This window comes from Coffea arabica, chromosome 1c (genome assembly GCF_036785885.1).
Source record: "Coffea arabica cultivar ET-39 chromosome 1c, Coffea Arabica ET-39 HiFi, whole genome shotgun sequence".
NCBI lineage: Eukaryota > Viridiplantae > Streptophyta > Magnoliopsida > Gentianales > Rubiaceae > Coffea > Coffea arabica.
Window position 1 is genome coordinate 10,653,164 of NC_092310.1, and position 23,886 is coordinate 10,677,049.

Here is a 23,886-nt window from a genome sequence, read left to right on the forward strand (position 1 = left end):
GAGAAAAGAATAGGATCTGTTTGTAAGAATGACCCAAAAATGAAGGCTGGACGCAGTTAGGCGCAATGAGCACCAATTACACTTTGATAATCAACATTCTTAGCTTGCCTGCTCAGTGCATGAGCAACTCTAATTCCTTCTCTTTTCACCCAAACTAAATCCAAAGGGACTAAAAAAGATCCAAGAAAAGTATGCAACATTTTTCAAATTATGTTGTCCCATAACTCATTATGATGAAAAGCTAGGCTTCTAGATTGTAGATCACGAATATAAGACACACTTTCTTTATATTCTGTTCATAGCAAGAGAGATTTTAAATCCCTTATCAATCTGTAGAAGATGCCTATACAATCAAAGATTTAGAAAACACATAGGCCTTGCTAGAGGCAATAATAACAGAAGTTGACATTCATTTTTATCGTTGCAAGCTCTATAGACCTCTGAAGTCCAGCACAGCCCGTGCACGGTACGCCGATATTTTCAGGGACTAAGGTGGAGAATTTGAAGTCTTGCACACTGAAAATAGTCACAAGAATATAGTATGTAAACTTCATACACTTCCCATGTTTGTTCCTACTGTGTTCCTTTAATTTTCCTTTTGGTGGAAAGTGAAATAAGTTATGAACTAGACGATGCTGGTGATAGTGTTCTTTAGGCATGGATATTATTAATCATGGACTCTGCTACTAGACATGTCGTCTGTTTCCTCATTTATCGAGTAGTATCTGGATTTTGCATGTTTCAATTGTGAAATCCAATTATTGATGGAAAGTCAGTAAGCACTTGTTTCAACCTTGAAAATTTGAGAAATCCATAGGTCATGTAAAACTGTTGAAATGCAAAAGTCAAAATGTATACATTTTCATGTTTATCCATATATTTCTCATGGTCTTTACCTTGTTCTGAATCTAGAAACATTAATTAGCTTATTTCTAGCCGAATACTAGATTACCAAGCTTACTTTTATGCTTAATGTATACCGAAATTTGGACCCTGTTAAAGCTGAGCCTTCTGAAGGGTCCACGTTTTTTCGCGATTGCCTAGTTGAATGGAGAGTAAACGTGGACCCTTCAGAAGGCTCAACTTTAACAGGGTCCAAACTTCGGTATACATTAATATCAACCTCTGCAATTTGTTGAACAATGGACTTGTACTGCACCACCCCAAAAAAACTTCAGAATTAAAAAAAAAAAAACAATTCCATAATACTCTCTGAACAAAAAGAAAAACTGAATTGTTCTGTCATATCTTTTGTTCTAGACTTTGTACAACATTTATACAAATGGAATTTGACTTTTGTCAATTCCATGAAATCTGTAATTTCCTAAAAATTAGGAGCTAATTTATTCTATCGTAAAATACATTAGGAGTAAATTATTCTATCCTAAAATAGAGCAGAAATCATGGGATATATATAGAAAAAGATATTCTAGATTTTCAACACTCCCCCTCAAGATGGTGAATAGATATTTTCCATTCCCATCTTGCATGTAATGTCTTCAAAGTTGGAAGTTGGCATTCCCTTAGTTAAGACATCTGCCAATTGATTATTTGATGTTACATATGGAGTGCAAATCATGCCACTATCCAGCTTTTCTTTAATAAAATGTCTATCAACTTCGATGTGCTTTGTGCGATCATGTTGCACTGGATTGTGTGCAATGTTGATGGCAGACTTGTTGTCGCAATAGAGTTTCATAGGTCCTTCGCTCTTGATTTTAAGATCATCAAGTATTATTTTGAGCCATAGCAATTCACAAACTGCATGAGCCATAGCTCTAAACTCTACTTCAGCACTTGATCTTGCAACAACCGATTGCTTCTTACTCCTCCATGTCACTAGGTTCCCACCAAGAAATGTACAATATCCTGAAGTTGATCTACAATCTACAATAGAACCTGCATAATCAGCATCAGTATATGCCTCTATGAGCAATCCTTCATTTTTCCTGAACAAAATTCCTCTACTCGGTGTCCCTTTGAGGCAGGATAGAATTCTATTGACAGCCTGCAAGTGTTTCTCTCTTAGATCATGCATGAATTGGCTTACTACACTTACAGCAAATGCTATGTCCGGCCTTGTATGGGACAAGTATATCAGTTTCCCAACCAACCGTTGATATCTTCCCTTATCTACTGTGCTATCATCCTTCTCTTCATTGAATCTCAAGTTAGGCTAAATGGGTGTGCTTGCTGCCTTGCATCCAAGATTGCTTGTTTCTTTAAGCAAGTCTAAGACATACTTTTGTTGGGAAACAAAGATGCCTTTACTTGAGTATGCCACCTCAATGCCTAAAAAATACTTCAGCCTCCCTAGTTCTTTAATTTCAAACTCCTTTGCTAAGCACTTTTTGAGTGTTTCTCTTTCAATTGAATCATTTCCGGTGATGATGATGCCATCTACATATACAAGTAGAGCTGTAACACCTCCTTTTGAATGTTTTATGAACAAAGTATGATCTCCTTGACTTTGTTTGTATTGCATTGCTAACATCACTTTAGTAAATCTTCCGAACCAAGCCCTTGGCGATTGTCTTAATCCATATAAAGCTTTCTTTAACCTGCACACTTTCTTTTCAAAAAACATTTCATTGAAACCCGGTGGAGGTTCCATGTACATCTCTTCTTCTAAATCCCCATGTAAGAATGCATTCTTCACATCAAATTGCTATAAACACCAACCAAAGTTAGCAGCTAAAGACAAAAGAACACGCACAGTATTCATTTTTGCAACGGGTGCAAAGGTCTCTTGGTAATCTATCTTATATGTTTGTGTATATCCTTTTGCGACCAACCGAGCTTTATGCCTTTCTAATGAACCATCAACTCTATATTTCAAAGTAAACACCCATTTACACCCCACTGTTTTCTTTCCTTTGGGTAGGTTTACAATTTCCCAAGTCTTATTTCTCTGTAGGGCATTCATCTCCTCTTTCATAGCATGTAACCAGTTCTTATTTCCAAGTGCCTCTTGTAGTATTTGTGGGATTGAAATAGAGTTGATGGTGGTAAGGAAAGTTTTATGTTGTGGAGAGAGTCTATGGAAAGACGAAATTTGAGATTGGATGCTTAGTGCATTCTCGTGTTCCTTTTCGAACAGCAATAGGCAGGTCTAAATCATTAAATTCACAAGGAGCAGAGTCAGATTGAACACACAAAGGAACAAAATTTTCAGTACCTGATTGTGGTTCAGATTCTTGGATTTGCACAGGTTCAGAAATATGAACTTTCTTCCTTGAGTAGACCTTGAGTGGTGTAGTTGGATTTAAACCAGATTTTCCCTCAGCTCCAAGATCAGGTTCAATTTCTTTACTGCCATGTTCAACTTCAAATTCAGGTTCAGGTTTACTGCTAGTATGTTCTCCTTTAAAATTTGGTGTATGGTCAGGGCTTGAAAGACTTTAAGTTTAGTGTAGGACTTTGAAGATCAAGGAGAAATTCCTTATCTTCCCAAGAACTCTCCCCCTGGGGATAAGGATTGTTACTTTGAGAGTAAGGTTCATTTTCAACAAATGTGACATCCATGGAGGTAAAAATTTTTTTTGAAGGAGGATGATAACACTTATATCCTTTCTTTGTGTTTAAGTATCCCACAAAAATACATTTTAAAGCTCTTGGATCAAGTTTCCCTCTTTGGTGTGCATGACATGTACAAAAGCAACACAACCAAATGCTTTTGGTGACAATGTGCAAGAGACATTAAAATCAGGGTAAAAAATAGAAAGAGCAGCAATGGGACTTTGATTATTTAGGACTTTTGAAGGCACTCTATTTATCAAATGTGTAGCAGTTAAAACAGCCTCCCCCCAAAAAGTTTTTGGAACTTTATGTTGAAACAAAATTGCTCGAGTCACATTGAGTAAATGTCTATTTTTTCGTTCAGCAATCCCATTTTGTTGGCGTGTATCTACACAAGATGACTCATGTATTATACCCTCTTTTTGGAAAGAAGATGAGAGAATTTGATTAAAATAGTCTCTTGCATTATCAAATCTTAATCTTTTAATCAAACTTCGAAATTGTGTACAAATCATTTTATGAAACATTGGAAAAATACTGCTTACTTCTGATTTTTCTTTCATAAGAAATAACCAAGTAGTTCTAGTACAATCATCAATGAATGTGACAAACTATTTTGCTCCAGAAATACTAAAAATTCTACAAGGCCCCCAAATATTAGTATGTATCAAAGAGAAAGGTCTAGTAGATCTTGTATTACTCAATGGAAATGATAGTCTATGATGTTTAGCAATTTCACATGTATCACAATAGAAACTACTAACATCTTCATTCTTGAAAAGTGAAGGAAACATGCTTTTAAGTAGAATAAAAGATGGATGACCAAGACGGAAATGATGAAGCCAAATTTCAGATTTATTATTTGAGGGGCAAGTGAAGGATAACTGATTTTTGTTCTTCTTGTTGCCACTTATCTTCTCAAGGTAATAAAGCCCGTCATTCACCTTAGCAAGTCCAATCGTCCTCCCCGTAACCAAATCCTGAAAAACATAGTGAGTAGAATAGAAAATTACTCTACAGTTCAGATCTTTGGTAATTTGATGGATGGATATGAGATTGGAGGACAATTTTGGGACATGCAACACATTATTTAGGGACAAAGAATTTGATAGATTTACTGTCACTTGGCCTGCAACAATTATAGGAGATCCATCCGCAACAATAATTTTTCTATTTCCAGGACATGGGTTGTATGTTCTAAATCTGATTGGGCTGTGAGTCATATGGTCAGTAGCTCCTGAGTCGATGACCCAAGAGCCTAGAGAAGACATGCGTGAGGCACTTAAAGCATAAGATTTAAGGTACTTACCTGATTGAGCCAATGAACACGTACTAGAGGACTTTTCAAGGGAATTTAGGAGGTTTCTTAGCTTTTCGATTTCTTCTTTCTTGAATTCTCCCATACCAGTCTGGTTGGATTTTTCTTGTGTTTGGTCTTCTCCAGCAGTTAAGTGGGCTTTTCCCCCTTTGAATCCTCCTTTACGACTAAGGACTTGTACCTTCCCATGGAGTTTGAAGCAATCATCTCGCGTATGGCGTGATTTTTTGCAGTACGTGCACCAAATTGTGTCTTTATTTGACTTTGTAGAAATCATTGCCGGGCCTTCTAATGTTTTAGGCTCTAACATGACTTCTCGCCTATTCTCTTTAGCTCGAATCAATGATATTGTCTCATTCAGAGATGATAATCTTTCCTTCCCCAATATCTGGACTCTGACCTGATCAAAATCCACATTCAGACCTGCAAGGAAGTCATAAACTCTATCCTTTTCGATAAAGTTTTTCAAGGTGGCTGCATCTTCACTACACAACATCTGAACACACCGATATTGGTCCAGTTCCTGTCATAGATTTTGCAGAAGGTTGGCATATTGAGTAACAGAAAGGTTGCCCTGTTTAGTGGCTGAGATCTTTGTTTGGATCTCATAGATTAGGGCAGCATCTCCTGTCTTTGAATAGGTCTGTCGAATAGTAGTCCATATATCTTGAGTTGTTGATAGGAACATGCAAGTATCGCTTATTTCAGGTAACATGGAGTTCCACAGCCATGACATGACCATAGAATGCTCTTCATCCCAAGCAGCGAGCTTAGGATCTCCCTTTTTCGGTCTAGTTCCAAGCAAGTGGCTGATTTTGCCCTTTCCTTTGAGAAATGTTTGAACAAATTGTGGCCACTTCAAATAGTTTTTCCTGTTGAGCCTGTAGGCTGCCTGGATACTCTGCAAATCCCCTATTTGTGGAATATTTGAGGTCTCTTCTGATTTGGTATTGGAGTGGATTTCTGATGTTTCAGTTTCAGACATGTTGGAGGTTTCAAAGAAAAATTGGCAATGAAGGCCTAATGAAAAATATTAGCAATGAAGGCTGGAAATTGCACTTGGCAATAAAGACTTGAAGAGAGGAAAGCACTCAGCAATGAAGGCTGACAAAAAGAGGTCTCAAGAGCAAAAGCTCTGATACCATGAACAAAAAGAAAAACTGAATTGTTCTGTCATATCTTTTGTTCTAGACTCTGTACAACATTTATACAAATGGAATTTGACTTTTGTCAATTCCATGAAATCTGTAATTTCCTAAAAATTAGGAGCTAATTTATTCTATCCTAAAATACATTAGGAGTAAATTATTCTATCCTAAAATAGAGCAGAAATCATGGGATATAGCAGAAATCATGGGATATACATAGAAAAAGATATTCTAGATTTTCAACACTCTCATCAGCCAATAAGGAAAAAAAATGAACAACTTGAATAAAAGGAACTGCAATTTTTCATATGCATACAAAAATATTAAGAAAGATAGATAGCTTACAACAAATTTCTTGCTTCCGTCGCCTGTGTTTAGAGACTTTATGACTCGAGCGTCTGCGGGCGTCGCCATTGGTGCCTCTACCCAAGCTCAATCTCTGGAAAAGGGATGGAGATGGGAGGAGGGTTCAACTTTAAGAGGTTAGCTAACTACCGACTTCAGAAGTTGAGAGGAGGGTTTAAGGTTTTCAGTTTATTGTTGTTCCTTTTGACCTTTTTCTTTTTGTTTTGATTTTTTGTCAGTTAACTTATTCATATATTTTTCCATCCGACGTGGAAAATTAGGTTCATTTTTATTAATTTGCCTAAAGTAGGTAAAACCTCAATAAAACCTAATTTTCCATGTCGGATGGAAAAATATATGAATAAGTTAACTGACAAAAAATCAAAACAAAAAGAAAAAGGTCAAAAAGGAACAACAATAAACTGAAAATCTTAAACCCTCCTCTCAACTTCTGAAGTTGGTAGTTAGCTAACCTCTTAAAGTTGAACCCTCCCCCCTTCTCCATCCCTTTTCTAGAGATTGAGCTTGGGTAGAGGCACCAATGGCGACGCCCGCGGACGCTCGAGCCATAAAGTCTCTAAACACAGGCGAGGGAAGCAAGAAATTTGTTGTAAGCTATCTATCTTTCTTAATATTTTTGTATGCATATGAAAAATTGCAGTTCCTTTTATTCAAGTTGTTCATTTTTTTTCCTTATTGGCTGATGAAAGTATTATGGAATTGTTTTTTTTTTTTTAAATTCTGAAGTTTTTTTTGGGGTGGTGCAGTACATGTCCATTGTTCAACAAATTGCAGAGATTGATATTAATGTATACCGAAGTTTGGACCCTGTTAAAGCTGAGCCTTCTGAAGGGTCCACGTTTTTTCGCGATTGCCTAGTTGAATGGAGAGCATGTTTCAATATTCTTCTATTTCTGAAGTAATTGTGATTTGAATTGTAGTTTTTTTTTGTGTAACTTGTGCAGCTATTTCTCGAGGGTTTTTATTGGGGATATCAGTACATTTATTGGCTGGTCTTTTAGGATAAAGATTTCATTTTTAGATGACAAGTAGGAACATTAAAGTAAAATGAGACATTTTATTGGAATTTGATGGTCTGCACATCAGGAGAAACTGTTAAGCTTACATGAAAAGTGGGTAGCATTTCAAGAAAAGCTTTTTCATCTGCTTTGTTCCGACTTGTTTGGTTTTAAACATCAGTTATAGGTGCCTGCTTATGTTTTTAAAGGATTCAGAAAGCCATTTGTGCAATATAAGCAATACATGGAATCTACTTGTGGCTTTCTTTTTTTCTACCATATATCTTTCAAAAAGTTCATTTTTTATTCAGAAGCTAGAAAATTAGTTTTATTTTGAGTGTGTTAGTTTGGGAATTTCAATTGGTAAGGGGGATTTTTCAGGGGGTTTTGCGGTGCTGGACAATGTGCTTTGGAGATGTTGATGATGCTGTGTAGAATCTTGGTCGTTTTGATGTAACAGTGACTAGATGAGGATGACGCTTCTGGCTTTGTGGACTAATCTACTGGCATATACAGGCAGATTAGTTTTAGTAGTTTTGGCACCGTCTTTAATCTACAAAGTTAATGTGAAATAAATGAAGGTGTGGTCCATATCTTGCTTGAGGTAGGAGGAGTAAATCAATGGCATCCTTTTGACGTAGGAAGTGCTATTACTTCTAATGCACCAAAGAATGTTTTCAAGCCAAAGGAGTTTGTGTTAGGATAAGTAATTTATGAAGGTGACATGATCAGAATCATGTTTAGTGAGGGTTGTTTTGAATATTTTCTGGAAGTTCTTGTTTTCTTCCTTTGGTATTTTTGCCTAGGCAGGAAGGTCTAAAGAAGATTCTCGGCATTGTTCCATATTGGTTTTCAGCCTCTATGTTACTGTGCTGGAAACTATCCACAAGGTTATGGATCTAATGTATGGCATGGCTGGTCTGTCTGCTTCTGTCTGGGTGTACTTGTCAGGAATTTATTATGTGTCTTGGATATTTCTAGATTGCTGTTTGTTTTGTCCTTTCTATCCAACTTCATATGATTATACCTTTTTTGAGATAGCAAAAATTTGTACACTTCCATCTCACATTTAAATTCTGCTGATATTGTTGTCTTTTTTTTTTTTTTTGACAAATGCAGGAATTAAATACTGCTGAGGATTTTATTTCATTTTATCAAGAAATGTTCCCCTTGGTACAAACCCTACCACAAATTATATTGCAAAAGGAATTGATCGTTTCAAAACTGCTTTCTAGATTACAAATAAAAAGCAGGCTATCACTGGAGCCAATACTCAGGTATTCTTGCAAATTTGGTGTTTATGTATGTTTTTGAAGAATTGTCTCATCGAGATTGGAAAATGGTGGAAAGGAAAAACAAATCAATGCTCAAGGCCTTTTTCTTTTTTGGTTCTTTAATATTATTAGTGTTTCCTGTTGTTTTAACTTGGATCATTGTAGGCATATGTTCTCGATATTGGAACTAAAATTTTTCGAGTGAAGATTTATTCTGAATATATACCTTTTAGAACTACACTAATGTAGTTGTAGAGGCCTGAGTTAGTGAAATGGGTTTAATCACATCCTGAATCATATCTCGGATGCAAAAGCAAGCACTTGTGGATTTTCTAGTTTATTTCATTTCTTATTTAATTGCAACGTGTTCAACTCTCACCTCAGTAAACTGTAAAGGTGGATGGCTGGTTTGCCATGGAAGTTGTTGACATAAAGTATTGTTTAGTTACAGATTGTCATTCTCCTAATTAAGTGTGTATTGATTCCCTTGCGGTTTATTGTTAAACATTGCTGGGTGCATATGTGGCTTTTGTGTTTCTGGCAGGTTGGTAGCCACATTATCAAGGGATCTTCTGGAGGATTTTTTGCCGTAAGTTCCATATATGTTATCTGAGGCTTTCATGTTTTTTAAGTTTCTCTTTCCTGACAGTTTACTATGCTTGTAGTGAGATCCATATGTATATTTGTGGAGGTTTTCCTGTTGCCTTTCTTTCAGTATTTGGGATTTTCAGAATCTGAGAATGAGAGATCAATAATTATGGCTAGTGTCACTTCTCGCATGACATAGCCCAAAGCAAGAGAAAAGAATAAGGAAAACAGAATTTAGCATAATATTTTAGTGCTATGAGAAGGAAATATATAAGAGTCACGTTTTGTATTAAACAAGACTTAGTGAAACGCATTGTACTTTATAGATTTCCAACTGTATAGGGTTAGATAAAGAAAATTTTCCTCCCAAAAATTGAATCCAATGGGTCCCTCAATCAGTTCCAGGTCAGCTAAGAGAAGAACATAATGAGAATCAATCCCTGAAAAAAACTGAAAACTTACATTGCTACAGTAATGGCAGATACAGATTCATCAACCTTAACTCATAGATACCAACTAATTTTTCTTCTGCATCACATTACCGTCTTATGTTCATTTTTTTCAAGTGCTTGAGAAATCTTTTGGCTTACACTCCTGTGTTGCAGTATGTGCGTGATGGAGTTCATGAGCTCTGCATGCAGATTGCTAAAAATTGTAATGAATTTGCTGTTACGCAAGTTTTCCTCCGCTTAACATTTAAGGCAATTTTTGTTAGCAGTTAGAGTTTCCCAATTAGTTCTCTTTTGCTCCTTTCTGGCATTTTTTTTGGCACTGGGGTTCCTGGGGCCATGTAGAAATATGGACAACTCATGCTTGAACATTTATTAATTTAACAATTTTAACTTGTATGCTGGCTCCTGTTGTGCATGTTTGTCTTTGTTAGAAGTGCATGATATTCAGTGACTGGACCAGTGGTAATTCTTAATTCCTACCCTTTCGCAGCAATATTGTCTTCTAAGTCACTCCTAATGCGTCCTTGTTTTTTGTGGGTGTTTCCTTGACTGTGTCCCAGCTTTCTCCAGAGGATTGTGAATGCTATAGTATTTCTTCTGAAAAATGGTGGTGATAAGGATCCAGACATAATTAAGCAGGTCAAGCCAAGTATCTTGTTGTGTTATTTTGTTTTGAATTCTGATGCAATATCTAATTCGGAATACTAGATGCTGAAATTGTGAATTTGGCTTCCTCAGATTTTTATGTCATGGTCATACATTATGATGTTCCTGCAGAAATATCTGATAAAGGATGTCATTCATGTGCTAAAGTAAGTACATATGATGGAGGTTGCTTTTATCCATGTTTACTGTATATGTGTGTGCATGTATGTTAAGCGTTTTATTGGATGTAAGGAGAATATGAATGCCAAATTTTGGTTTTAAATTGCTTCTTAAACAACTTAGTTTGATTTCTTAAGTATTTCTCAACAAAATATAGAAAACTGAGGTTAATTATTCTTGTACTACCTACTGCTGCAACACATCTGTAGAAATCCACTTATATCTGAGAGAATATAGTAAACTCAAACATGGGTTGGAAGTAAATCTATGGAAATCAAGAAGCTTGACTGGCTTTGTTGATTTACTGGTGCACATTCAGTGTGTCTTCCCTGTTGTATGTATCATGTAAATGGTTTGATTTGTAGAAAAATTCCTCGAACTATACTTTAAATTCTAATGTTTCTTCTCTCTCTCTCTCTCTCTCTCTCTCTCTCTCTTGCTCTATCTGTCTGTGTATAACAGAGTAACAGTGAAACTGAGATACTATCCACATGGTAGCATACAAAAATTTGTGGCGGAGTCTAGGGGTGAGCATCGAATTCGAAGTCGGTAATTCGGTAGGTTGAAATCGGTAATTTTCGGTAAATGGTTCTGGAAATATTCGACCTAATTCGCATTCGAAATAGGAAATATCGAATTCGAATTCAATCCGAATTGAATTAGGTAACGAAAATTTACCAATTTAATCGAATTCGTGAAAACTGCTTCTTAGGGCATCGAACCAGTCGAATGGATCTGTTAACTACTTTGGAGATTATGACAGTGATATCATGTGCAGCAAGAAGAAGAGGTGCAGACACTCCTACGATCTGAATTGCTCTGCTCTGCAATTTAACAGCAGCGGCAATGGATTTTGTAGCAACTCATGGGACAGACTGCAATGTCTTTCACTCTGGATTGGCGTGGGTGAGCAGTGAGCTTCTAACCCCGTTGACTGCTGCTGGTCTTGAGGATTGTCCCAACCTGGAGGAGATCCAAATCAAGGTTGAAGGAGATTGCAGGGAATGGTCAAAACATGCACAGTACCCCTTTGGGTTGAGCACTCTGGTGCGGTATCCTCGCTTAACCAAGATGCATTTGGATTGTGGAGACACCATAGGTTATGCACAGACTGCACCATCTGGGCAGATGGATTTGAGCCAATGGGAACGATTTTACCTGATGGGAACGAATGCTAATTTAGGGCAAAAGTCTGAAATTGGAACATCTGGACATAAGGATATTATTTCCTATTTAACTTAATTCGGAATTTCGAAATTGAAAACGGTAATAATTTATCGTTTTACCGAAATAAATTCGAATTCGATAAATCCGAATTCAAAAACTATAAAACCATTTTCGACCCTAATTCGATTCTAATTAATTTGATATCACCGATTTACCGACCGAATTACCTAATTACCGAATTCGAATTACCAAATTCAAATCGAATTCGGTCGGTAATTTTGTAATTACCGTAATTGCTCACCCCTAGCGGAGTCCATCTCTTTCTTACTTAGGAATGCACCTGTTGAGTAGCTTATAAAAGGTATTGTCTTTAATTATTATGTTAAAAGAGTTATCAGTTTTTTGACTTGGCCAGGTTCAGTAGTTTTGTAGATATACAATTTAAAAGTGAAAATCTATAGTCTAACTGATACAAATATTCTTGTTGGAAATATGCACGTATTGGCTTGTGTTGTTCTGGATGGAAACTTTGAGCTGCACTTTCCAGTTACAAATCAAGCAAATGCCATGTTTCTGTACGTTTTTTACATTGGAAAAGAAAGGTATTCGAGTGATGTTTTAGGAAAGGTGAACGTGATTTTATATGTCCCAGTATAGTAGGTTTGACAAGGTTATTGAATGGAGAGGGTATAAATTTATAAGAACAACTTCTTATAAGAATGTTATTGTGGAACTATCTTAAGTTTGATCTATTCTTTTTTTTTTTGGAGTATCTAGGGTGTATTTTATGAAAAGTCGACGCAGAACTGAAGTACAAGTTTATGAATGCCAAAGGTCTTAGTGGTCATATAGCCAAGTGATTATGCACAAAAATGTCAATATACCTGAATGGCTAGTCTTTTTCTGCAAATTACTTATTGTGCTTCATTCTGTTGAACTTTTGCCTTTGGGCTTACTTAAATAGAGGAACTTGGAATTCTCTCCCTTTTTTTTTAACAAATATGTTCCATTGGGAATAAGAATGCTCTTTGCTTGATGTGACATCTGTTACATTCTTTGCTTGCACGAGTAATAGCTGATTTTTTCCACAAGTAATAGTCTTATGCTTGTTTACTAAGCATTTCTCCTGTCTAAATATGACGACGATAAATTTATGATTTTCGCATACTAGAGATTTGGATAAGACAAACTAAATGAAAAATAGTTTAAAGAATGTTGTTATTGAGTTTTGTATATGACAAGGATTATGCTTTCAGTGTTTTTAAGGGGATGCATTTTTCATGAAATACTGGTCTTTATAGACATTTTTCCTTGACTTTTTTTTTTGTTTCCTAATGGATGAAAACTACTGAGGCCATATGATTTGGATGCGTTACAAATATCAAAGTGCAAGAGTATGAAATTTTGGGATGATGATTTTCGGATGGTTAAAAACCGTTGGGGAAAATTACTCATCTACTATGAGTTTGTGAACAAGCTTTTTGATATAAATGTTTTAGGCTTTTCTTAGAGAAGAACCTGGAGATTTTCTTTGTAACGTGTGTACATGCTTATAGACACCCTGCACATTGAGTCCCTACCTGTCATGAGCTTCCATCAAAGTGTTTTGGGGAACTTGTTTAGAGCATATGCAGATATTTGTTGTGTACTAGTACCATGAATAGGATTAAATCACCCAATCAGAAGCTGGAGTTCCTTCTTCAAATACTTTGACATGGCATTTAGCTCTTGCTTATTTAGGTCAGCCATACTGGGTAGAAGGGGATCTTTTTCAGAATGTTTTGACAGAACTCGACTTGAGCCAAATTTCACTAGAGGGAAAAGAAAAGAAAATTAGATAATGCAAATCTAAAGTTTCTTACTGCTCCACTTTTACGAGGCTCAGTTTTTTAGAGTGGTAGTGTTTCATCATGGACCTTGTTGCACTGGAAGATGCCTTCACAAGAATTGGACATCATAGTGAGTAATTAAGTCGTCCTCTATTTTCCCTGGTGGCAAGTGCTATTCCTTTCTTCTGGAAGACACTGCTCTTTCCTTCACCTTTTTTTCTCTTCTGATTCTCCTTCTATACCTTGATATTTCACAACTACTGCACCGGTCCTCTGCTCATCATGCTCCACATGATGTCATTTCTTCTCCGTTTTGCATTTCCAACTCCCCTCCTCCAGCGCCAAAAAAAAAAAAGGAAAAAAAAATTTGATTTACTTTGCTTCCCATAATGCCTGTGATGCTTTTTTTGGAACTCTGGTTGCTCAATTATCAGATTCTTAACAATATTGATCTTGTTTTCTCGTTCTTTGTAGGGATGAAAAGCTTTGATTTGTCTGTGATGTAGAGATTGCACTAACTTCTTTGTATAGATTGCTTAGATTTGCATGTTAAACAGATGAAACATGTTCTAATATTTGATAGATCACTTTTTCTTTTGCCTAATCATGGGGTGGATGCCATTTGTTATGTGGTCAGGCATCCTGCAGATAACGAGCTCTTTGTGTTCAAATTATTGTCGAAGTACATAACGGAGCCTTTAACAGACAAGAAATTTGTTGATATCTTGCTTCCACTCCTCGCAAAGAGACTCCGAAACTCTGGTTGAAGATTGCTTCTAACTTTTGCTTATAATTGCTTGATGTATTTTTGTTTCCTTACAACTTCCTATTCCGACTACCAATTTTTTCTTTAAATTTCTCCTTGGCAGATTCTTGTGTTGTCATTTTACAGATACTTCAATCTGTGGTTGAAGTTGTGGGAAGTGAAAATAATTCTAAAATTTTGAGTTCAGTATCTCCCTTGCTTACATTTGCTGGGCTAGATGTCAGGAAGTCCATTTGTGATGTTCTTAATGCTCTTGCTAAAGATGACTCTTCTGTCTTTGTCGTGGTAATATTTATTTTTTTTTCTGGTTCAGTTACAAGGTTATCATTGTCTTTAGTAAACCCCCAGTTTCTTGTGTCTAGGCAAAGCTTCTGAATGAAATGAATGCAACCTCCGCAATGGATATTGGGTCCCTTGATTATGACACTATAATTGGTGCATATGAAAAGATCAACGGGGAGTTTTTCCACACGGTGGGGAAAGAGCATGCGCTGATCATTTTGTCTCAGTCTGCATATGACATGTCATCTGAAGAGTTGATCTTGCGGCAGAGTGCATATAGATTGTTGCTCTGCTTTGTTGAATTTGCCTCTGAAATTGTTGAGTTAAAGGATAAATCTGATCAAGGGTGCTGGACTGAAGCTCCTATTCAGCATATTGTAACTAGCTTTCTTTTGAAGCATATGGGAAATGCAATGAATAGGGAAACTTCTGTTCAAAAGGTATGAAGCTTGAAGTCAAAAGTCAATTGTTTTTGGGGGTGCTTGTCTCTGTCTCTTTTCTTAATAAGATGGAAGTATTTGTTTAAAATATTTGTGGGTTTGGTTTCAGCTTTGGATTGATTTACTGCGAGAAATGGTGTAGAAGCTTCCAAAGGTTGCAAACCTCGAATCTTATGGAACTTTGTACAGTCAAGATCCAGAGCAGGATTTCTTCAATAATGTTATTCATTTACAGGTAATTCATGAGTTTGTTTTAACTGGGAAATATATGCACATAGGAGTTTATTCTTGGTGTTAGGTTCTTGCGTCTTTCCTTTTCTGTTATGAAAATGAATAGCTTTCCTTTGATAGCATGGCTAAATTTCTTGTGTATTACATATATATTTGAGTAAGAATGTTGCAAAAACAGGGTGTCAAATTTAAACGCACTTCTTAGGAGAAAAATACATGTTGCTAGTGCTGTTCCCCCCACCCCCCTCATTTTTTTTGTGAAATTTTATGAGCATAGGAAGATACACAAGATGAACACCGTAGAGGGGGGTTCTAAGCTGTTATTCTCTATGCATTCACTTCAACTGTTCTACCATGTTCTTCCCTTCCTTAGTGTCTAAAGTATAAATAACTGATTGATGTCCTGTATACCGTGTCTCTTCTATCTTTTCTCATCATATATATGGTTATAGCTGGTTATCTTTGGCTTAGGAGACAATACCAGATTGGAAATTGAGAAATCTTTGGCTTAGGAATAGAGATAGAATCAAGGGAAGCAACAAAAGAAGAATATGACATAGAGAGACGAGAATAAGAAACAAAATTAGAAATAGGATGGGAAGTACAATGTCTCTTACCTTTGCGTAAAACAATAGGAAGATCTAACTCAGAGGAGGGCGTCATACCTGGATTTGAAGATTGAGAGTTAATTGATGAACTGCGTGGCATATCAGAAACTTTTTCAACCATGGAACGACGAGAGTAAAGTTGAAGATGAGGACGAGATAATCGAGCTATGGAATCTAGTGGACTAGATAACTCAGGTAATAAAGGGAAAGGGACTGGTAAAACAGGAGAGGAAAAAGAAGGACACTGGTCTAACTCACAAGGCATACTGTGTTTGATAAAATATGGAGTGAATTCAAAGAAAGTAACATCAGCACAAGTAAAAAATCGATTTAAAATTGGGCTGTAACATCTATATCCTTTTTGCACTCGTGCGTATCCTAAGAAAATACATTTAATAGTATGAGAATCTAATTTATTCACCCCGGGAGCAAACTGATGAACAAAGCACACACATCCAAAAATACGAGGAGGTAATTTAAACACAGATTCATGAGGAAAAAGAATGGAGTGAGGTAATTGACCTCCAAGAATATTAGATGGCATGCGATTAATTAAATAACATGCAGTTAGAACTGCATCACTCCAAAATTGTTTAGGCACATTCATGTGCAACAACAGTGTTCGAGCAATTTCGATTAAATGTCCAATTTTTCTTTCAGCAACTCCATTCTGTTGTGGAGTGTGAGGACAAGAGAACCGATGAATAATACCAGATTTAGTCATAAAGTATTAAAATGAGTGAAAAAATATTCGTTCGCATTATCACTGCGAAGTATACATACAGGCACACCAAATTGATTCTTTATTTCTGTAACAAATGTACAAAAAATGGAATATAGTTCTAAACGATCTTGCATTAAATAAAGCTATGTAACTCTTGAAAAATCATCAACAAAGATTACAAAATATTTAAAATCTAACTTTGAAGTGACTCGACTAGAAACCCAAACATCAGAATGAACTAACAAAAAAGGTTTAGAAACCCATTTATTGATTCTAGGAGGAAAAGAAACACGATGATGCTTCCCAAACTGACAAGACTCGCATTCTAACGAAGACAACTGACTCAAAGTAGGAACCAACTTTTTCAAATTTTGTAGAGACGGATGACCCAAATGACAGTGAATTTCAAGAGGAGAAACAGTAGCAGGACATGCAATCGGACTATTAGAGTTGAGAAAATAAAGACCATTATGCTCATGCCCTCCACCAATCGTCCTCTTTGTTTTCAAATCCTAAATGACAACAGAATCAGGAGAAAAAATAACTGAACACTATAGAAATTTAGTGAGGTTACTAACAGACATTAGATTAAAGGGCAAATCGGGTACGTAAAGAACAGAAGACAGCGGAAGAGATGGATTAATTTCTACAGTGCCTAATCGTTTAACTTTAGTAGTAGATCTATCAGCTAAAGTAACATGAGGAAAGGAAGTAGACTCTTGAAAATTAGAAAAGTTTTTAGAGGTACATGACATATAATCAGTAGCCCCGGAATCAATAATCCATGAGTCATTATCTTTTTGTGCTAAAGAAACAAAGGGAAGAGATGTGTAATTTGTAGTTTGGTACTGTAGGAATTTAACATAATCTTTCTCGGATATAGTAACAGTCTTCTGGGAACTAGATTCAATTTGGTCAGTGGTAATCGCATTAACAAACCTTTCAAGCATAGCAAATAGCACTTTAAACCAAAGAAAGAGTCAAAACTCAAGAACAGTGCCGCGATGAACAATGCGGCTGAACAATACTTTTGCTAGATATTTAACCTTAACCCTAGAACTTTAGCTCTGATACCATGTTAACAGGTATTTTGGGAGAAAAACATCTAGTCACTGTATTATGAGTGACCAACTAGTATTTATAGGAGTACAAACCTAACAAACTATTTACAAGAATACCCTTACTAATTTATTACCTACAAGAATACTTATATTCTCTTAACAGAGGCTATCGCATCAATTGCTAGTTGCATGACCTGGAAACAGTACTATGAACTATTAATGAACTGCTTTCGAGAAATGACTAAACGAGAGAAGCAGAAGGTCATATTGCGATTAACATGCTGTATTCTGGACCACTTTCGCTTCTCTGAAACTCCTGCAGAGGGTGTTCTTCGTGCCGAAGCTTTTGAGAGAATATCTTCTGGAGAATTGAGGAGATGCACACAGCCAGCTAAATTTTCTGATATACAGACATGTAATCAGAAGACAATGCTTCCCAAGATACAAAAATTGCTATCTGATTCTGATAATGTGAATGTGAACATTAGTCTAGTTGCCCTTAAGTTACTCAAATTACTTCCTGGTGAAATTATGAATTTGCAACTTCCAAATATTGTTCATCGCATCTCCAACTTCCTTAAGCATCGCTTGGAGAGTGTTCGAGATGAGGCTAGATTGGCTTTGGCTGCTTGTTTAAAGGAGCTAGGGTTGGAGCACCTACAATTCATGGTCAAAGTCTTGAGGGGCACCCTCAAAAGTGGATCTAAATTGCACACACTTGCTTATACCCTAAATTTTATATTGTCAAAGTTTCTTATAAATCCCATTAGGGGGAAGTTGGATTCTTGTCTTGAAGATCTTTTTTCAGTGATAGAGATTGATATACTTGGAGATGTTTCTGAGCAGAAAGAGGTGGACAAAATTGCTTAAAAAATGAAGGAGACTCGGAAGCAGAAGTCATTTGAAACCCTCAAATTGATTGCGCAAAACATCACATTTAGAACCCATGCTATGAAGTTTCTTTCTCTTGTTACAGCTCATCTACAGAAGCAGCTATCTTCAAAATAGAAATCGAAATTGGAGAATATGTTGAATCACGTTGCTGATGGAATTCAATCTAATGCGTCTGTAGATCAAACTGAACTGTTTATATTTGTATATCGTCTCATTAAGGATGGCATAGATGATGTAAATCATGAAAGCAAACACGTATATATGTCAGAGGCAGGGAAAGGAGATTGTGATCTGGTGGATAGTCAAATGATTAATTCAGATAGGTTAATAAATCTTGGGCCCAGATATTCTCACTTAATTACTGGTTTTGCACTTGGATTATTGCAAAATCACATTAAGGGCATGAGACTGAACAGAAAAGACGAGGAGCAGCTGTCACTGTTAGACCCTTTGGTTCACTTGTTGGGTGATTGCTTGAGTTCAAAAAACGAGAACATTGTGACGACAGCACTCAGATGCCTTTCTCCTCTAGTACGATTACCTCTGCCCTCCCTTGAATCCCAGTCTGACAAGATAAAGAATTCTTTATTGTTTATTGCTCAACGTTCAGCAAATGCTGGCAATCCTTTGGTGGAGTCTTGTTTGAGGCTGTTGACTGTGCTTCTTCATAACACTGGTGTTATACTTTCAGCAGATCAGTTGCACCTGTTAATTTAGTTTCCTTTATTTGTTGACATAGAAAGAAATCCATCTATTGTGTCTCTTTCCCTTCTAAAATCAATACTGAATAGGAAGCTGGTAGTTCCTGAGATGTATGATGTTGTCAAGAGGGTTGCAGAGCTGATGATAACCAGCCAAGTGGAATCAATACGTAAGAAATGTAGTCAAATTTTACTCCAAATTTTGCTTGACTTTCATCTGTCAGAGAAACGCTTGCAGCAGCATCTTGATTTCTTTCTTGCGAATCTCAGGCAAGTTTATTGAATTCTTGTAGTGTTTGTGGCAGAGTCATTTGTTGTTGGAGTTGTTACTCTGTTATGACTTCTCATACGGATATTTTGTGTTGGATGCAGATATGAACATTCTTCTGGAAGAGAAGCTGTACTTGAAATGCTGCATGCCATTATAATGAAGTTTCCAGCAAGTATTCTTGATGAGCAGTCACAGACGATATTTGTGCATCTGGTGGTTTGTTTGGCTAATGACCATGACAACAAAGTCTGTTCCATGACTGGTGCTTCTATAAAGCTGCTTATTGGGCGTGTCAGTTCTCGCTCACTTAAATCCATTCTTGAGTATAGTGTCTCCTGGTATGTGGGTGAAAAACAGCATCTATGGAGTGCTGCAGCACAGGGAAAGTTGTGGACTCTGTTCTATAGGTGAAGTTTTTTTTTTTTTTTTTTGCTATCAGGAATTATGAGTCTGTTTAAAGGAGAAATGTCACTGATGTGGAGATGGGATAAAGTTATGAGAATGAGAAAACCTCAGTGGAAATATATGGATACTTAGTTGAAATACCTTTAGTTGGTTCCATCTGCTGACTAGTGGCGGAGCCAGAAAATTTTCAGTTGGGGCACAATGAAAACAAAGCTCTACAAATAGTATCGGCCAATAATAAATACACAGTAAGAAATATGAAGTAGCGGCATGCATTATTATTAAAAATGACGAGGGGGTGTAAGGAACCTACTAAAGTAGAGCACGAATTTTTTTCTGTATTAAAAAAAATCACCAGTAAGGAGTAAACTAAACTATTAATTTATTGAGGTAGTGTTTGAAACATCTTTAAAGCGATGGATTATGCGTGGTACTTGATTCTTTTATTAAAAATGTTACCAGATCAAATATAGGTACATATTTATATTAATATTTTTTTATCAATATCAAGGTAGAAAGAAATTCTTTTACAACACAACATTTGAATTGTACATTTTCTTTTTGTGAGTGGGGCATATTAACAAATTAATTGGGTAAAAAAAATTTTCTTGAAAATTCTATGCATAGAAATGAAAATTTATGAGATATCTTAAAAAGGCACCACTTGAAATGATGAATTCCTTGGGGCTTATTTGGTTCATGTATGGGATTAGGGAAAAGATAACGAGATTAGTTCTCCATGGATGATTCATACTTGGATGTCTCATATAATTATTTCTATTTTGGTTAGTATTGGATTATTCGTTGGTGTTAAGAGAATATAAGTATTCTTGTAAATAATAAATTAGTAAGGGTATTCTTGTAAATAGTTTGTTAGGTTTGTACTCTTATAAATATTAGTTGGTCGCTCATAATACAGTGACTAGATGTTTTCCTCTCAAGATACCTGTTAACATGGTATCAGAGCTAAAATCCTAGGGTTAGGGTTAAACATTTTGTAAAAGTACTGTTCACGCTGTTATTGTTTATAGCGGCACTGTTCACGCGTTACTGTTCACGCCGTACTGTTCACGCGTCCTGTTCACTCCGTTACTCTTCACGCAGCACTGTTCACGCAGCACTGTTTGTCTCGAGTTTTGACATTTTCTTTTGTTTGAAGTGCTTTTCGCTATGGTTGAGAGTTTTGCTAATAAGGTTACCACTAACCAAGTTGAATCAAGTTCTTCGGCACATGGGTCCCAGAAGACTGTTACTATATCTGAGAAAGATTATGTTAAATTCCTACAGTACCATGGTACAAATCACGCATTTCTTCCCTCTGCTTCTTTAGCACAAAAAGGTAATGACTCATGGATTATTGACTCCAGGGCTACTGATCATATGTCAGGTACCTCTAAAAATTTTTTTAATTTTCAAGAGTCTACTTCCTTTCCTCATGTTACTTTAGCTGATGGATCTACCACTAAAGTTAAAGGACTAGGCACTGTAGAAGTTAACCCATCTCTTCCACTGTCTTCTGTTCTTTACGTACTCACTTTGTCCTTTAATCTAATGTCTGTTAGTAAGCTCGCTAAATTTCTACAGTGCTCAGTTACTTTTTCTCCTGATTTCGTTGTCATTCAGGATTTGAAGACAAAGAGGACGATTGGTGGAGGGCATGACCATAATGGTCTTTATTTTCTTAATTTCAATGGTCCGATTGCATGTCCTGCTACTGTTTCTCCTCTTGAAATTCACTGTCGTTTGGGTCATTCGTCTTTACAAAATTTGAAAAAGTTGGTTCCTACTTTGAGTCAGTTGTCTTCATTAGAATGTGAGTCTTGTCAGTTAGGAAAGCATTATCGTGTTTCTTTTGCTCTTAGAGTCAATAAACGGGTTTCTGAACCCTTTATGCTAGTTCATTCTGATGTTTGGGATCCTAGTCGAGTCACTTCAATGTTAGGTTTTAAATATTTTGTAATCTTTGTTGATGATTTTTCAAGAGTTACATGGCTTTATTTAATGAAAGATCGTTCAGAACTATATTCCATTTTTTGTGCATTTGTTACAGAAATAAAGAATCAATTTGGTGTGTCTGTACGTATATTTCGCAGTGATAATGCGAAAGAATATTTTTCCGCTCGTTTTAATACCTTCATGACTAAGTCCGGTATTATTCATCAGTTCTCTTGTCCTCACACTTCACAACAGAGTGGAGTTGCTGAAAGAAAAATTGGACACTTAATCGAGGTTGCTCGGACACTTATGTTGCACATGAATGTACCCAACAATTTTGGAGTGATGCAGTTCTAAATGCATGTTATTTAATTAATCGCATGCCATCTAATATTCTTGGAGGCCAATTACCTCACTCCGTGCTTTTTCCTCATGAATCTGTGTTTAAATTACTTTCTCGTATTTTTGGGTGTGTGTGTTTTGTTTATCAGCTTGCTTCCGGGGTGGATAAATTAGATTCTCGTGCCATTAAGTGTATTTTCTTAGGATACGCAAGAGCGCAAAAAGGGTATAGATATTACAGTCCAGTTTTAAATCGATTTTTTACTTGTGCTGATGTTACTTTCTTTGAATCCACTTCATATTTTATCAAACAAAGTATGCCTTGTGAGTTAGACTAGTATTTCTCTTCTGTTGTACCAGTCCCTTCCCCTTTATTACCTAAGTTATCTAATCCACCAAAGTCCATAGCTCGATTATCTCGTCCTCATCTTCAAGTTTAGTCTCGTCGTTCCATGGTTGAGAAAGTTCCTGATATGATACGCACTTCACCAATTAACTCTCAATCTTCAAATTCAGGTATGGCGCCCACCTGTGAGTTAGATCTTCCTATTGCTTTACGCAAATGTAAGAGACATTGTACTCCCATCTTATTTCTAATTTTGTTTCTTATTCTCGTCTCTCTATGTCATATTCTTCTTTTGTTGCTTCCCTTGATTCTGTCTCCATTCCTAAGTCTATTACCTATGCTCTTAATCATCTTGGTTGGAGATTAGCTATGCAAGAAGAGATGTCTACTTTGGAACAAAATGGTACTTGGGATCTTGTCCCTCGTCCTTCAGGTAAGCCTGTTGTTGGTTGTAAATGGGTGTACACTATAAAAGTGCAGCCTAATGATTCTATTGATAGATTGAAAGCTCGTCTGGTAGCTAGAGGATTTACTCAGGTGTATGGAGTAGATTACTTAGAAACATTTTCTCCTGTTGCAAAGATTACCTCTGTTCGTCTTCTTATCTCTTTGGCAGCAACTTATAATTGGTCATTGCATCAGTTGGATGTGAAAAATGCATTTCTGCATGGAGATTTGGAAGAAGAGGTATATATGGAACAACCTCCTGGATTTGTTGTTCAGGGAGAGAATCCGCGGTTGGTTTGTTGTTTGAAAAAATCCTTATATGGATTGAAACAGTCTCCGAGAGCTTAGTTTGGCCGGTTTAGTAGTGTTGTCATGGAGTTCGGTCTGACAAAATGGAGAGTAGATCACTCTGTATTTTATCGGCATTCTAATGCTGGTAAAATTTTATTAGTTGTTTATATGGATGATATTGTGATTACAAGTGATGATGTTATGGGGATCCAGAAACTTAAATCCAATCTACAGGCAAACTTTCAGACAAAGGATATAGGTCATCTATAGTATTTTCTGGGTATTGAGGTAGCTCGGTCTAAATATGGGATTTATTTATGTCAAAAAAAATATGTACTCGATATGTTGAGTGAAGTTGGGATGTTAGGTTGTCGACCTGTAGATACTCCTATGGATTCCAATGTGAAATTAGCAGGAGATCCAAGTGCATTGCTTGATGATCCTAAGCAATATCGAAGAGTTGTGGGTAAATTAAATTATCTTACTGTAACGAGACCTGACATTTCGTTTGCAGTGAGTGTTGTGAGTCAATTTCTTGATACCCCTCGTACTAGTCATTGGGTTGCTGTTATACGGATTCTCAGGTATCTTAAAAGTGCTCCTGAAAAAGGGTTGCTGTATCAAAATCATGGACACACTGATATTGAAGGATATAGTG

General features: G+C 36.4%; 1 protein-coding gene across 2 annotated transcripts; it reads left to right on the forward strand.

The window, feature by feature from the left end:
• The first annotated feature begins 6,737 nt into the window (after positions 1-6,737).
• LOC113714274 (uncharacterized) lies at positions 6,738-20,125 on the forward strand. 2 transcript variants are annotated; one of them, XM_072056875.1, is made up of 11 exons: positions 6,738-6,940; positions 8,469-8,626; positions 9,168-9,212; positions 10,224-10,302; positions 10,402-10,475; positions 14,122-14,246; positions 14,354-14,535; positions 14,613-14,972; positions 15,082-15,207; positions 19,282-19,461; positions 19,564-20,125. In XM_072056875.1, exons 1-9 carry the CDS (start codon positions 6,872-6,874, stop codon positions 15,112-15,114), a joined length of 1,125 nt encoding a protein of 374 aa, XP_071912976.1. In that variant the 5' UTR covers positions 6,738-6,871; the 3' UTR covers positions 15,115-15,207; positions 19,282-19,461; positions 19,564-20,125. The 2 variants fall into 2 exon arrangements, with proteins under 2 accessions (XP_071912976.1, XP_071913004.1); XM_072056903.1 differs by having other exon boundaries at positions 6,851-6,940; positions 7,731-8,626.
• Positions 20,126-23,886: the final 3,761 nt, after the last annotated feature.